At 42.3% G+C, this 15,742-nt stretch overlaps 1 protein-coding gene and 1 long non-coding RNA gene across 3 annotated transcripts in view; one reads left to right on the forward strand and one right to left on the reverse strand.

The window, feature by feature from the left end:
- Positions 1-302: 302 nt before the first annotated feature.
- LOC126334515 (serine/arginine-rich splicing factor 2) lies at positions 303-4,504 on the reverse strand. Of its 2 annotated transcripts, none has more exons than XM_049996866.1 (4): positions 4,138-4,504; positions 1,872-2,012; positions 1,445-1,665; positions 303-1,354 (listed from the first exon to the last, which is right to left on the reverse strand). In XM_049996866.1, exons 1-3 carry the CDS (start codon positions 4,317-4,319, stop codon positions 1,452-1,454), a joined length of 537 nt encoding a protein of 178 aa, XP_049852823.1. In that variant the 5' UTR covers positions 4,320-4,504; the 3' UTR covers positions 303-1,354; positions 1,445-1,451. The 2 variants fall into 2 exon arrangements, with proteins under 2 accessions (XP_049852823.1, XP_049852822.1); XM_049996865.1 differs by lacking the exon at positions 4,138-4,504 and adding an exon at positions 3,554-3,887.
- Positions 4,505-4,704: 200 nt separating this feature from the next.
- Positions 4,705-15,742, forward strand: part of LOC126334517 (uncharacterized) — a 35,515-nt gene continuing 24,477 nt past the window's right edge. The window contains exons 1-2 of the long non-coding RNA XR_007564745.1: positions 4,705-5,040; positions 9,013-9,076. This is a non-coding gene — a long non-coding RNA (uncharacterized LOC126334517). The remainder of the gene's footprint in view (positions 5,041-9,012; positions 9,077-15,742) is intronic.

A 15,742-nucleotide genomic window follows, 5' to 3' on the forward strand; every position in this document is an offset into this window, starting at 1 on the left:
ACCGAACGACCCCAACACAGCCTCTGCCACTCTCACTGGCTTGGCAGCACTCTCAGCCACCCGCCCTGCGGTAGCGGAAAAACATCGTTAGATCTCATATCTGAGCTCTGTGGCAACTTTTAGTCACCAAACAGTATTTCATCAGTGATATGTCCAAAATTTAGTCTCGTAACTAATGAACTCCCTCATGATAAAACTCAAATTAATATTTATAAATACTGGAAGGAGTACACAAGATGAAATACTGTGAGGTTAAGTAGAAAGGGAGACAAGGAGTCATTATGAAGCATATGGAACTACACTTCTTATACAATGAGTGTATTAATGCAGTAAGGTATTAACCTCCAAATCCATGCTCTTGCCTTAAACAAAAATTCAAGTTATGTGATACAGAGGTGACAATCAGACTAATACTGACATTCCAGATTATGTGATATTGAAAACTCTTATGCTGTTATTACAGGACGTTACAAAAATTACAGAATAGTATGCTGTATAAAGAAAAATGAAAAACTTGAGAGAACTACTGTATGTATATATATACTGTCACTCAGACCTACATTTAAATAGCATGTTTTGTTACACTGAACACAAATGCTTTGAAATTCCTAAAAGCACTAGAAGTAATCTGAAAAATAAGATATTTCTTAATGTTTCCTTGGAAATATGAATTTTACTTAAGCGCCTACCATCTGAAAATTTATGAAATGAAGCACTTTTACACAATAACACTAACTTCCTATAATTTACACAAAGGGTGGGACAATAGTGGAAAATTTGTTAACTGATCAAAGTAGCTTAATGTTTAATGCACAAACATTTACCAGTTACACAAATAAATTCACAATTCCTGTGAGATTGTTACAAATAAGAAATTCAAAACATTTTTAAAAATGCTACAGGAGATACATTACTACAGGCAATTCAGATTTCATTCCTACTCAGAACAATAAAATTTTTTAACAATATGTATGAAACCTATAAGAAAAACTTTTCTTGTGATTTAACCAGAAAAACTTTTCTTGTGATTTAACTGTTTCCCAATTGATAAAAACAAAAGTTTCAGCTCTGGCATGTAAAATATTGAAGGGGGCCTCAACAATCAATGCATATGTAGCATTTCTGTCCATGACAAGCAAATAACCACCACAACTTCAGCCAGAAAAAGAAAGTCATGTCCATTCAACTTTTTTTTATATCTATGTAGTTCTTTTGAAGATGAAAACTCAAAGTTTCAGTTACAAACACTTAACGCTTTCATCATGACAAATCATCAATACCTTTCCTTGCAGAAGACTGCTTCCACCACTAATCCACTAAAATGTGCAGAAACAATCCAACTGCAGCAAGTAACCTGGAAGCAGAAGCAGTGAAGGAAAATATGAAATACAATTTGCAATCGGGAAGTGGGAAAGTAAAAAATGCAAGTTTCATCAAAACTTACCTATTATTCACTTTGATCTTGATCGAGATTTGCTCCTGCTGTCGCGAGCAGATTTGCTACGTGAGCGTGATTTGCCACGTGAACTCTTGCTATCAGAACGTGATCTGGAGCGTGATCGAGATCTTGTGTATGAACGACGGCGGGATCTTGAGCGAGAGTAGCGTGATCGTGAGCGCGAACGGCTCCTTGAGCGGGATCGGCGCCTGGAGCGTGATCTCGACCTGCATAATATGGAAGAAGGGCACAAACAAAATAAAAAGCATAAACGAATCATAAAGATATCATATGTGAGCTATAACCAATGCTCACATGAAATGAATCACTTCCTGATTTATCACAGAAAGCAGTTAAGGAAAGTGATAGCCATGTGTCAACAATGAAATAGCTTTGGAATAAATCAGCAAGTGGTGCACTGATCTATACTTACCTCCTGCTACGGCGACTATGCCGACGATATGGCGATGATGGTCTTCCATAACGTGCCATCTGCACTCTGAGCTCCCTACCATCCAAGAGACGTCCATCCATAGCATCAAGTGCATCCTCTGCGTCTCTCTTGTCATAGAATCTGAGAAAGCAAAAACTTCAGTTAGCAACAGGCACACCTATAACTGAAAAATTAAGTTACACTGCCACCAATGCACTGCTTATTATTGCACCAAGTTTGAAATAAAGAGGTACACCACACACGTCAAGAACCTTCAAGGCTGCAATTAATATCGAAGCCTGTGTTAATCCAGCAGCAGTGTGTTAATTGAAAACACACTGCTGCTGGATACTGCACAAGGCCCAAAAACTGAACAGGCAAGAGGAAGGTCAAGTCAGAATTAATCGAAGGGCAATGAAACCACAATTAACTAAGAAATTTGATACTTGTAGAGTATAGAACGCGATTCTAATGACTTCATCTCAAGGATAGCATTTGAAGTTTGTATCAATTTTTTTGTACATTTGGACAAAATACTGACAAATTGCAATGGCATTGTCACCATAAACTAGAAGGTGCAATCACACCAAGTGATCTATTTTACAAGCATTGGTGCAGTTAAAATGCTCAGTACATTAGAAGTTGAGTCGCATGCACGGCCTACCAACAAAGTTACCTGTAGACATTCTGGGATCTCTGAATAAACTTACACTGAAAATGTGTGCTAATACGAAAAATTTATACTGCAGTACTCTATTATAAGGAGTTCAGGGACCCAGCACTAAAAAATAAAAAAAAAAAAACACAAAAAATCAAATGTACTTCTTTCCTTACAATCGCAATCAGATTTGGCTGACATTATAGAAATGGTAATTTAAGACTTCTGTTAAGGAGGCTTTCACAAGAAAGTGTACCTGCACACTTAAGTCAAATCAACTCAACACACAATAGCAGGAAAGCGGTAACTTAGCACATTTCCATATCACACTTAATAGCTAGCAATTGAGCTTACTCCCAGGTATTTAATACCATCTTTTCCGGGTACGCCATGAACTTAAGGCCGAACAATTTTTACAAAAATTTAATCCAAATGCAAACAGATTCCCATAAAAACAAAAATTGGCAGTCAAAACGTTGAAAAGGAGTGTCTGTAAATTCAGGAACGTATTGTACCCTGATTACACTACATCGAGAATTTCCAAACGGGAAAAAATTGAAAATTTGACGGCTGAAATTCACAACACTTCAAAATATTACCGTCGCTGAACTGTACTCGTCCTAGAATCATGAATTCAGCTGAATGATGTAATTATACAACTGAGGAAAATACTTAAACTACTCATAAATCCACACAAAATTCATATAAGAAAGGGAATTTGTTAACATTTTATATGCGTGGCCAAAGTACATGCAAAGGACCTTCCAAGACTAACTCAGTGAAAACGAGAGAAACTGCGTAGTATTTGTCAAACAGCTCACACTGTTTAACGTTTCAATTTCAACCGCCAGAAGATAAAACAGATTCAACAGTGATAAACAGTATAACTTTTCATAAGTATCAATCTTGTAAATGAAATGTGTTATCTGCAAGATGGCCGAAGTGCACAAAAGGGGTCCTTCTGACGCCATATTGCTTTCAGGAATATCACACTTTGATTAGTATTCCATTTCATCTCTCTTACCTTACAAATGCGAAACCTCTGCTCTCTCTTGAAAATCTATCACGCGGTATGTAAATATCACCCACTTCTCCACATCTTTCAAATACGCGACGCAAATCTTCAGGTGTCGTCCGGTAAGTGAGATTGTCTACTTTCAAAGAAACCATTCCCTCTATGCGAGGGGGCGGCCTACCGTAACTCATTTTATTTTTCTCTTGCAAACAGCAATCACTATTACTGACAAGTCTACCGCACAGCAAACTCCTGCAGCAACAACGGCTACAAGCCTTTTCCTCCTACCAGCCCTACTGCCCGCAACAGATCAATCTCCACAATGGCGAACCCTCTAGCAAGATCCTGATACCGGAAGTAACAAATATGGCGACTAGTCAACACAACAACTTTCTATGTTGTTTGCATTGGAAGAGGTCGCCTGAGACATAATATTTAAAAATTGAAAGCAAGAAAAGCCGTTTCCTTATGATTAAAATAAGAAAAAAACTTTAAATATAAGGAGTACTCTCAACATTTTATTTACTTTTTACAACTACGATTGCATGTCTTGAGAGACTACGATAGTCAAAACGAAAATAAAATTTACTCACCTCACAAATGCAAAACCTCGACTTTCTCTAGAAAATCTGTCTTTTGGGATATAAATATCCCCGAGCGTTCCAAATTTTTCAAAAACTCGCCTTAAATCTTCAGGTGTCGTTCTATAGGTTAAATTGCCCACTTTCAACGAAATCATGCCATCTATTCTTGGTGGCGGCCTCCCGTAACTCATTTTGATGCTTAATCGTAACAACAGCCGTTTCAGGAAACAAATATTACCTGTTTCTTATTCGCGTGGGTGCTAACAACATTGATATCAACTTAAACACACAGATATTGTCTCAAACGCAGTAGATAATCACTCGCTTTACAAAATGGCCTCCGTTAGAATACGTATGACGTCAGTTGCTATGGTGATGTACAGCGTCGTAAGACTACGGTCGTCGTGTAAGCACATCCTTTTTAGTTGTTTCTATTTTTGTGGATTACTTTTGTAAACTGAAATTGTATCAACCATAGTTTTTATTAATATTTAGAATTAATTTATTTAGCAATGCTGTGGGTAATATCTAATATTTTTAGACAAAAATCTATTAGGTCGGTATACTTGATTTGTCATATTTTGGTACTGCGCCATAGATTGCATTGAAGCATTTTTAACTGCCGTGCATGATCGAAGTAATAAGATATTATTTTGTACTACAATCATAAATCTCTTTCTCTCTCTCTCGATGGGGAGGCTCTTGGCGTTGCAACAAAATGACAACAGTACGAAACTGCGAATGGATAAGTTCTGCAAACGCTAAGAAGAAACAATGACAGATGAAAGACTTGTCGTTGTAAAGAGCGCTAGCCAGGTGTATGTTTGATTACATAAGTGACGTACCGCAGTTAGAAAATGAAGTGTCCGACAACACTTCCTATTGACAAAACGTGCTGTTCTATAGTCTCAGGTAATACCTGCGCGCGCTCGTTTTTTGCATCAGTTCAGCTATGTAATGCCCTCAAATCTTTTGTGTACTGCGCCATAGATTGCATTGCCATTAGATTTATTTTCCCTTGCGTATTTTGACGCATAAGATATAAGGCGTTCTCTCCAATCGACAGGACGGTTATCACCTTTCCGGAACCTCGTTGAAGATTATATGCGCAAAGTTGCTGTGATCAGAATGTAACCTTACGGTCTCTCTCTCTCTTTTCCACTCGATGTTACAATGCAGAATTTAACCACAAACAACTATGACAGTTGCTGAGAAAGCCTTTATTGTATAACTGGTAGTGAATTATTAGTAGCTGCACATCCACTCTTGCGACAAACCGTCAAGTGGTCAGTTTGCGAAGGGCTGTTGGTTCACTACAGAAAACCGATTTAATTTTCTCTTGGACCATCTTAACAGTAGCATCACGCGCGTGATTCATGAGACACATTTACACGTAAGGATGTGGGAGTATTTAGTTTTGAGTTAATACTGACAACCGTACAGTAAAAATTGATTTTTAACAATATACAGGTAATTGGAAAATTGTCATGAAAACTTTCGGTGGGTGAGTGTGATGTCCATCAGACAGAAGGAAGGAATTATTAATTTTTGTCGATTTTAGTGTAAATTTCGTAAAGGAGTCTGACATACTCGTGAATTTTCCTAGGAAAATTGCTCAAGATAGTACCCTTATATTTATATAACAAGATATAGTTAAGGAACCCCATGCCTCTCCTGTGGTAAATAGATTGTTAATCAAGATACACAGCTACATTCCCTGTACAGTGCAGAAACATTAAAAGGAATGAGCGAATGTGATTAATGACAGAACGATTGAAGATTTAAGAACGAGGAAACGCACAACTGCACAAGATTTTTGGTACACAGTCTCAGTTGCAGGACTGACTTGAGTCAAAAATCTGCAGATACACTGACTATGATCTCTAACTTCAATTTACAACAAACAATGACATCAGACCAAATAGTTTAGGCAATGACAAACTTTATATTTTTCATCAGAATGTATGTAATGGATCTAAGTAACAAACTGGACCAGTTGTCTGTCTGCATTAATGACACTGATGCAACAGACAATGCCCATATATTATGTTTGACTGAACATCATTTGACGGAAAGGATTGAAATGGTGCAACTATATACGTACAACCCAGCCAGCGATTTATTTTACTAGAAATACAATAGATAAGGGTGGAGTAATATGCATGTTAAAAATAATATGATGTAAAAGTCTGTATGTGTAAAATAAAAAGGTGTTGAACATTTCGAGGCTTGTTGAATTAAACTCCACATTAATGCTCTGCCTGTTATGTGATTACTGTTTACAGAGCACCCTCAGGAAAGCTTAGTCTATTCCTCATGCAAATAGAATCACTTTTAGCTTGCCTGTTCTCGGAAAACAAAGAAATAATAATGATTGGTGATTTTTAATGTAAATTTTCTTACTTGTAATAATGATAGAACAGATTTTGAGAATGTAGTGAGTTGTTTCAGTCTGAGGGCAGTTGTTGGCTTTCCAATAAGTACTGCACAAATCTGATTGACAATATTTTTGTAGACAATAACACAGTTGATAACATATTTGTAACAAAAATCTTAAATTGCCTTTTCGACCATGATGGGCAATTGTTAAAAATGCATGATGCAATACTCCGGCAGACAAGAGTAGTTTTACCAATCGAGCTTTTATACTAATCAATAGAACCTGGAAACCTTCAGTAGACATTGGCAGCAGTTGGAATGGGGCGCACTATATCAGGCTAAAGACGCCAGTGATAAATTTAACACATTCCTGAATGAATTTGTTACCGTTATTGAAGCTGTATTTCCCAAGAGAATTTCAGAAAGCACCAATCTGAGTGCTTACAGGTGACAATGCATCGCTAAGGGAATCAAAACAGCCAGTAAAACAAAGAGAATGCTATATATGTCTCACTCATAAATTGTAACAAACCTCAGGATAGGGAGCACTACAAATTATACTGTAGCATCCTAAAAAGTGTAGCCTAATAAAAGTCCAAGAGCATGTATATTAATACTGAAGTTAACAATAAAGATATTGGGAAAGTGGTCAAAAGGGAGACAGGAAAAACTGCAGAAGATACAGACAGTATCGAAGTGTGTCATAATGGAAGCTTGGTAGGTGAAGGCATTATAGTTGCCAATATCTTCAACAACAATTTTTTGACAATAGCAGATCAAATTGGTTGTAAAGGATATAGAGTTGAAGCCACGAATCTTCTACAAAAAGCAATGCAGAACAAAATTAGTCAGATTACAACTGAAGAGATTGTGAAGGTAATAAGGCAAATGAAAAATAAAAATTCTACAGGTGTGGGTAATATATGTATCAAAGTAGTATAGCACTGCTGCAAATTTATTCTTGAAGTTACCTGTCACATATTTAACGAGTTCATAAATCAAGGTACCGTAACTGGCCCTAATAGACTCAAATATGTAATTGCGAAGCCACTGTTCAAAAAAGGTGATAAAGCTGATTTTTCCAACTACTAGCCAATTCCATTGTTAATAAGTATCTCTAAAGCCCTCAGAAACTACTGTTCAAGAGAATCATGGACCATCTGAATAAAAATATAATCCGTAATGAAAATCAGTTCGGATTCCAAAAAGGGTACTTCAACTGAACTCGCCATTTTCTCATTTGTTAACCAACTCCTTGTATCTAAACAATAAAATGTCTGCAACTGGAATCTTCTTTGGTCTGTCTAAAGCATTCAGCTGTGTAGATCACAAAATTCTACTTACAAAGACTGAGCACTACGGATTAAATGGTAAAGTAAGGATGTGACTCGAGTCATATCTAGAAGACAGAAGGTAGTACTGAACAATTCTGCAATGGCATCTGCCTGCTCTGACAGAGGCACAAGAAAATGTGGGGTGCCACAGAGCTTGGTGCTTGGTCCCTTACTTTTCCACATCTTTAGTAATGATCTTCCGTGCTGTATGACACAAAAGCACACTTCACCCTGTTTGCTGATGACACAACCATTATGATTGACAAACCACCCAACTGTAGTCTAGAGAACACTGCGACCATTGTATTCAAGGAGACTCTAGATTGGTTCACTTCAAATGGTCTGTCACTCTGTTAATAAGACTCAGTTCATTCAGTTTCAAACGGGGGGGGGGGGGGGGGGGGCAGGAAAATATTGAAATAAAATGTGGTGACAAAGAAATATTGTTAGGTGATCCTTCCAAACTCCTGGGATTACACATATACAACAATCTAAACTGGTCAGTTCACATTAACGACATATGTGTAAGATTGAACTCAGCAGCATGCGTCATTCGCTCTATTTCATCTGTTTGTGATTTGGAAACAAAGCTGTGTACCTAGGATATTTCCTCTCACTCATGACATACGGCATTATGTGCTTCATGAACAATAACCATACAGTTTACAAATCAAACAGTGAATATCATGATCATGATACAAGAAGTAAACACAATCTTCACAAAAATATAAAAAAATCTCAGCATGGTAGAGAAAGGAGTACATTATTCAAGCATAAAAGTATACAATAAACTACCGTTTCATGTTATATCAGTCATTAGGGATACGACTAAATTCAAAAAGTAGCTGAAACCTTATATTTTGAATAGTTCTTTTTATTCTTTACAGGCATTTTTGACTGTGTGTAAAATTAGTACAGTGTGTTTAATTTTAAGCATTCCTATAAGAACTGACTATGTAGCTGTGGCATATCAATTGGTGACAGAATGTTTTTTATATGTATTAGAAGGTAAGACTTATAATTTGTTATCATATTGTTATTCCTAGTGTAATCTGTATTGTTGTTTTAACACTTGAACCTCGTGTATCTTTTTATATGTGGTTTATTTTGTAATCCTCATGAATGTTTAGATATGGTTATGACTAATAATCTGACACATTCTACATTCTAGTGATACACTTGCTGCAAGGATCTACGGAACACGGAAATAATTTAATAAATAAAATAAATAATGGGTGAGTCTTACAGTGAGACTAATGCTAGCTCTAATTTAATGTATTCTGTAGTTTGAAGTAATTTGTAATGAGTTTGTATTACTTTTAAAAGAAGTTTTTCTGAAAAGATATCAAATGGAAGACTTAGAAGTCATTAAAAATACATTGGGTCATTTCATGTGTTGTAGTCTCCTCTGCTGATGCCTGCACCATTAACTCCTGACGTATGCCAAGGGGTAGATGCCCATCCCCCTGGGGCATCGGGACTCCTGGCAATGGCCATCCTGCCAGGTGGCCTTTGCTGTGGCTAGGTGGCGCCCGTGGGGAGGCCCCCTGGTCGGGTCGGGTGGCATCAGGGTGGATGACACGCGATGAAGCGTAGTCCATCATTCTTGCTGGTGGTGAACCACCAGGAGTCTCTAAGCGATCACGAGCTCAATTCAACATACATAAGTACAACCCCAAATCAGTCCCCTCCCTGGCCACACTATGGGCGGAACACCAGGCTAAGAATGCCAGCGGATCTTATTCGCCCCAGTACCTTGTATGTTCGAGAGCTGATGGGGAATCTTTCATGATGATGAAGCCTCAGTTTTTTGTTGAGCATTTAGAGGACAAGTTCGGGGAGGTGGAGGGCTTGTCCAAAATGAGATCTGGGTCAGTCTTGATCTAAACAGCATCCTCTCCTCAGTCATGGGAGTTACTTGCTTGTGACAAGCTGGGGAATGTTTCTGTAACCATCATGCCCCATAAGAGCTTAAATATGGTCCAGGGTATGATATTTCAAAGAGACCACCTTTTGCAGTCTGACGATGAGCTGTGTGCCAGTTTAGAGCGGTGAGGTTTACATTTTGTCTGGGGTGTCCACCAGGGTCCGAGGGTAATCAGGTTGCCACCGGTGCCTTCATCTTGGCGTTTGAGGGTGATACATTGCCTGAGAAGGTCAAGGTGATGGTCTACTGGTCTGATGTAAAGCCCTATATCTCTCCCGGTGCTTTAAGTGGTGCAAGATCGGCCATATGTCTTCCCGCTGTACTTCCAGCGTCACATGCCGAGATTGCAGACACCCATCACATCCCAATACTCCATGTGCCCCGACTTCCATCTGTGTCAACTGCTCGCCTGATTGCAGGGTTCTCCAGAAAGAAAGGAAAATCATGGAGTACAAGACCCTGGACCAACTGACCTACACTGAGGGTAAGAGAAAATATGGACGCCTGCATTCTGTGCGTGTGATATTGTCTTACGCCACCACTACTACAGTTCTGGCACCATCAGCTCCGCCAACCCAGGTCACCTCTCAGAGCCAGAAGACAACACTTGCCCCTTTGACAATGGGGGGCATTTCCCTCCCTGTTGCTCCTGAGCCACCAACTTCTGAAGCACCTCCCCCCCCCCCCCCCCCCCCCCCTCAACCATCGTGTATGTCCGTCCCCTCTTAAGTCTTCTTCGGCTTTTCTCGCTAGCAAGTGGTCCCTTGGGTCACTCTCTTCCCAGGTTCTTTCAGTGGGAAAGATGACACACCCGCTAGTGGCTGAAGAGCCCAAAAGCAGCTGGTCGTATCACGGTCATCCTCAGTCTCGGAGCCCGAGCCAATGAAGTCCTCCAGGCTAGGGAAGCTCAAGGAGCAGCGAGAGAAATCCAAAAAGAAAACCTTAAGACCAAGGAAATTATGGTGGTACCCACACCACTGCTACCTACAAGCTGTGCAGCTGAGGATGGGGTGGAGATTATGGCGTCCGCTGAGGACCAAGATCTCGCCAGACCCTCGGACACAATGGATATAGAGTGCTCAGGCAATAAACAGGTGGCAGCATGTGACTGTGAGGTGTAAACTGCCTCATTTAATGTTCCACGGCTTCCCAGTCTCACAATGTCATCCTCCAGTGCAGTTGCGGCAGTTTTTTCCACCATCTGGCTGAGCTACAGCAACTGTTAAGCTTTACAACTACTATCTGCATTGCCCTCCAGGAAACCTGGTTCCCAACAATGCAGAAAGCTGCCCTCCACGGCTATAAGGGATATTACAGGAACCGTAGCGACTACAATCGAGTGTCAGATGAAGTTTGAATTTATGTCCTAAATGCAGTCTGTAGTGAACATGTGCCCCTCCAAACCCCTCTTGAAGCTGTGGCTGTCAGAATAAGGATGACACAGGAAATATTTGTCTGCAATGTATATTTTCCTCCAGATTGTGCAGTACCCCTGAATGTATTAGCTGCACTGATTGATCAACTCTGTAAACCTTTCCTACTTCTGGGAGATATTAATGTGCATAACCCTTTATGGGGTGGTACCATGGTTACTGGCCGAGGCAGAGATGTCGAAACTTTACCATCGCAATTCGACCTCTGCCTCTTAAATACTGGGGCCGCCACACATTTCAGTGTAGCTCATGGTAATTTCTCGGCCATTGATTTATCAATTTGCAGCCCAGGACTTCCCCAATCTATCCATTTGAGAGCACCTGATGACCTGTGTGGTAGTGACCACTTCACCATCTTCCTGTCACTGCCCCAGCGTCAGGCACATGGACGCCTGCCCAGATGGGCTTTGAACAAGGCAGACTAGGGAACTTTCACCTCTGCTGTCACCGCGGAATCTCCCCCACGCAGTAACATCGATTGATGGTTGAGCAGGTGACTAGCACAATTGTTTCTGCAGCAGAAAACATACCATTCATCCGCAACCCGCACTTTACCTTAATGACGATCCACTCACTGTAGTGGAGACATGTCAGTTCCTAGGGCTGGTTTTGGACATACGATTGACTTGGCTACCTCATCTTCGTCAGCTTAAGCAGAAGTGCTGGCAGCACCTCAATTCCTCCATTCCATGAGTAACACCAAATTGGGGTGCAAATCGCTCTATGCTGTTGCAGCCCTACAGAGCCCTTGTGCCAACCCTAATTGCCTATGGGAGTGTGGTTTATGGTTCGGCAGCACCTTCAGCATTGCATTTACTCAACCCTGTGCACCACTGTGGGGTCTGATTAGCGACAGGAGCTTTTAGGACGAGTCCAGTGACCAGCGTACTCGTGGGGGCTGGTGTACCTCCACTGCAGATCAGATGTGCGCAACTGTTCGCGAGTTATGCAGCACACATTCGTAGTTCCCCTGAGCATCCGAATTACCGTCTCCCGCATCGGCAGCTCAGATTGGTGCTAACGATTGCGGTTCGCGTGCGGTCCCTTCTCTGCGAACTGCAGTCCTTCCCTCTATCACCTCTGCTTGCGGTGCATTCACATACGCCTCCATGGTGAACGCTTCGGCCGCAGCTTCATCTGTTCCTTTTGCAAGGACTTAAGGACTCCGTTAACTCCGCTACTCTCCACTGTCACTTCCTCTCGATTCTTGACGTGTTCCGGGGCTCTTTAGTCATTTACACCAATGGCTCAATGGCTTATGGTCACATAGGCTTTGCATATGTTCATGGAGGACATACTGAGAAGCACTCCTTGGCAGTTGGCCACAGTGTCTTCACTGCAGAGCTGGTGGCCATATCTCGTGCTCTTGAGTACATCAGCTCCTGCCCTGGCGAGCTATTTCTCCTGTGTACTGACTCATTGAGCAGCCTACAAGCTATCAACCAGTGCTCCCCTTGCCACCCTCGGGTAATGTCCATTTAGGAGTCCACCTGCGCCCTGGAACGTCAGAATCCCCAGCAACGAACTTGCCGATAAGCTGGCCAAACAGGTGACGCGGAAACTGCGTCTGGAGATAGGCAACTCCGAAGCTGACCTGCATTCTGTCTTACAACACATGGTTTTCCGGCTTTGGGAGACAGAATGGTGTAACAGCACACACAACCAGCTGCGTGTCATTAAGGTTCAAATGGCTCTGAGCATGCATGTCATTAAGGAGACTATGAATGTGTGGAAGTCTTCCGTGCAGGCGTCTCGCAGGGAATCAGTTGTCCTCTGCCGGCTCGGCATTGGCCATATGTGACTAACGCATGGTTACCTACTCCGTCGCGAGTACCACTTCCGTGTTTCTGTGGCTCCCAAATGACAGTCGTCCACCTCTTGCTGGACTGCCTACTTTTAGCCGCTCTGTGGCAGACTTTTAACTTTCCCAGCACCCTGCCTTCGGCGTTGCGCAGCAATACCCTCACAGCAGCTTTAGTTTTATGTTTTATCTGCGAGAGTGGGTTTTATACTTCTATGCAGGTTTTAGTGCATGTTCTTTGTCCCTCTGTGTCCTCCACCCTGGTGCTTTTAGGGTGGAGGTTTTAATGTGTAGCAGAGTGGCTGGCTTTCCCTTTTTATTCTCGTGGTTGGCCAGCCGCTGTAATCTGTTTTACTCTCTTCTGTTTCTTGTGTCCCTCTCTTGTTGTCTTGTCCTCTTTCGTTTGTTTTAGTGTTCTTTGCCTTCCCTTCGTTGTTGTGGCTTTTCCTTTCTTTCCGTTTTATTCTCATACTTGTGACATTGTTTTTTTAGGAACAAGGGATCAATGACCTTGTAGATTGGTCCCTTCTTCCACCTTTAAACCAACCAACCACTCCCCCTTCTTGTCAGAATGTCCAGTATTCAAAAAGGAGTGGAATGTGATAGAGTACAAGACCCTGGACCAGTTGACTTACACAGAGGCTAAACTTAAATTTGAAAGATTACACCCCATTTGGTTGAGGTCGACATATGCTGCAGCTACATCACCATTTCCGTCCCAAGTGCCAGTGGTTCCTCACTCTGTGCCGCGGATAGTGGGCCCTCCAAGCCACCAGAATACAACCCCTTCGTTGGTGGTAGGGGGCAAATCTTCCTCCGTTGCTCCCAAAGGCCTCCACTGATGCCACGGTGGACACTCACCAGTGGCTCGTGGAGCCAAAAGCTGCTGGACGAAGATCTTTGTGGTCTTCCCCTGTGCATGAAGCTGCTTCGGAGTAGTCTTCCCAGCAAGCCCCCAAGTGAAGCGAGAGAGCAAGCAAACTAAGAAGTAGTCTGCTAAGAAACAGGACCCTCTGGTGGCCCCAACACCACCACTCCCTATCAATTCTGCATCTGAGGATGTGGTGGAGATCTTAGCATCTCCTGTGGACCTGGATCTCACTGATGCCTCATCCACCATAGAAATGGCTACAAATACTCAATCGGTGGCAGCAGGTGACCCGGAGACATAACTTGCCTCTTTGCGCACTTCATGCATTCGCAGCCTCATGATAACGTCATCCTCCAGTGGAGTTGCGGTGGATTTTTCCACCACTTGGCTGAGCTACAGCAACTGCTTTCTGCATTGCCCTTCAGGAAACCTGGTTCCCGGATATGCGGGCCCCGGCCCTCCAGGGTTATAGGGGATATTACAAGAATCATAGTGACTGTAATAGTGTTTCAGATGGAGCTTTAGTGTCTATGTCCTGAACTCAGTATGCAGTGAACCTGTGCCCCTTCAAACCCCTATTGAAGTTGTGACTGGCAGAATAAGGACGATGCAGGAATTATCTGTCTGCAACGTATATCTTCCTCCAGATGGTGCAGTACCCTTGAACACATTGGCTGCACTGATTGATCAATAGCCTAAACCTTTCCTACTTTTGTGACATTTTAATGCTCATAACCCCTTGTGGGGTGGCACCGTGCTTACTGGTCGAGGCAGAGATGTTGAAAATTTACTGTCACAACTCGATCTCTGTGTCTTAAATACAGGTGCCCCACACATTTCAGTGTGGCACATGGCACATATTTGGCCATTGACCTCTCGGTTTGCAGTCCTGGCCTTCTCCCATCTATCCATTGGAGAACACATGACGATCTGTGTGGTAGCGACCCCTTCCCCATCTTCCTGCCACTGCCCCCGTATCTGACCCATGGACGCTTGTCCGGATGGGCTTAAACAAGGCAGACTGGGAAGCCTCCATCTCTGCTGTCACCATTGAATCTCCCCTACATGGTAACATCAATGTGGTGGTTGAGCAGGTAACTACAACGATCATATCTGCGGTGGAAAACACAATCCCTCGTTCTTTAGGCTGCCCCCCGGCAACAGTCTCTTAGTGGTCGCCAGAAGTTGCCGAGGCAATTAAGGAGTGTCGATGAGCTCTACAGCGGCATAAGGGGCACCCTTCCCTAGAGCACCTCATAGCTTTTAAACAGCTCTGTGCCTGCGTTCGCCAGCTTATCAAAATACGGAAACAGGAGTGTTGGAAGACATATGTCACCTTCGCAAGTCTGGGTGAAGCTCAAATGAGTTTTTGGGTACCAGACCCCAACAGGTGTTCCCAGTGTTAACATAAATGGCGCGTTATCTACTGCCGCAAACACTATTGCCGAGCACTGTGCTTGTGCCTCTGTATTGGACAGTTAACTCCCACCCCCCCCCCCCCAGTCTTTCACACTTTCACAAATCAGATGAAAGGGAAAGTCCTCTTGTTCACTACACGCCACAGTGAATCCTTTAACGCTCCATTCACAGAGTGGAAGCTCCTCAGTGCTCAGTGCCCTTGCACGTTGCCCCAACACAGCTCCTGGGCCAGATCGGATTCACAGTCATATGATAAAACATCTTTCATCTGACTACAAGAGACATCTCCACATGATCTTCAACCGGATATGGTACAATGGCTTCTTTCCATCACACTGATGGAAGAGCACCATCGTACCAGTGCTCAAACCTGGCAAAAACCCACTTGATATGGATACCTATCGGCCCATCAGCCTCACCAACATTCTTTGTAAGCTGCTGGAACGTATG

Source organism: Schistocerca gregaria, chromosome 2, assembly GCF_023897955.1.
Source record: "Schistocerca gregaria isolate iqSchGreg1 chromosome 2, iqSchGreg1.2, whole genome shotgun sequence".
In the NCBI taxonomy this organism is placed as follows: Eukaryota; Metazoa; Arthropoda; class Insecta; order Orthoptera; family Acrididae; genus Schistocerca; species Schistocerca gregaria.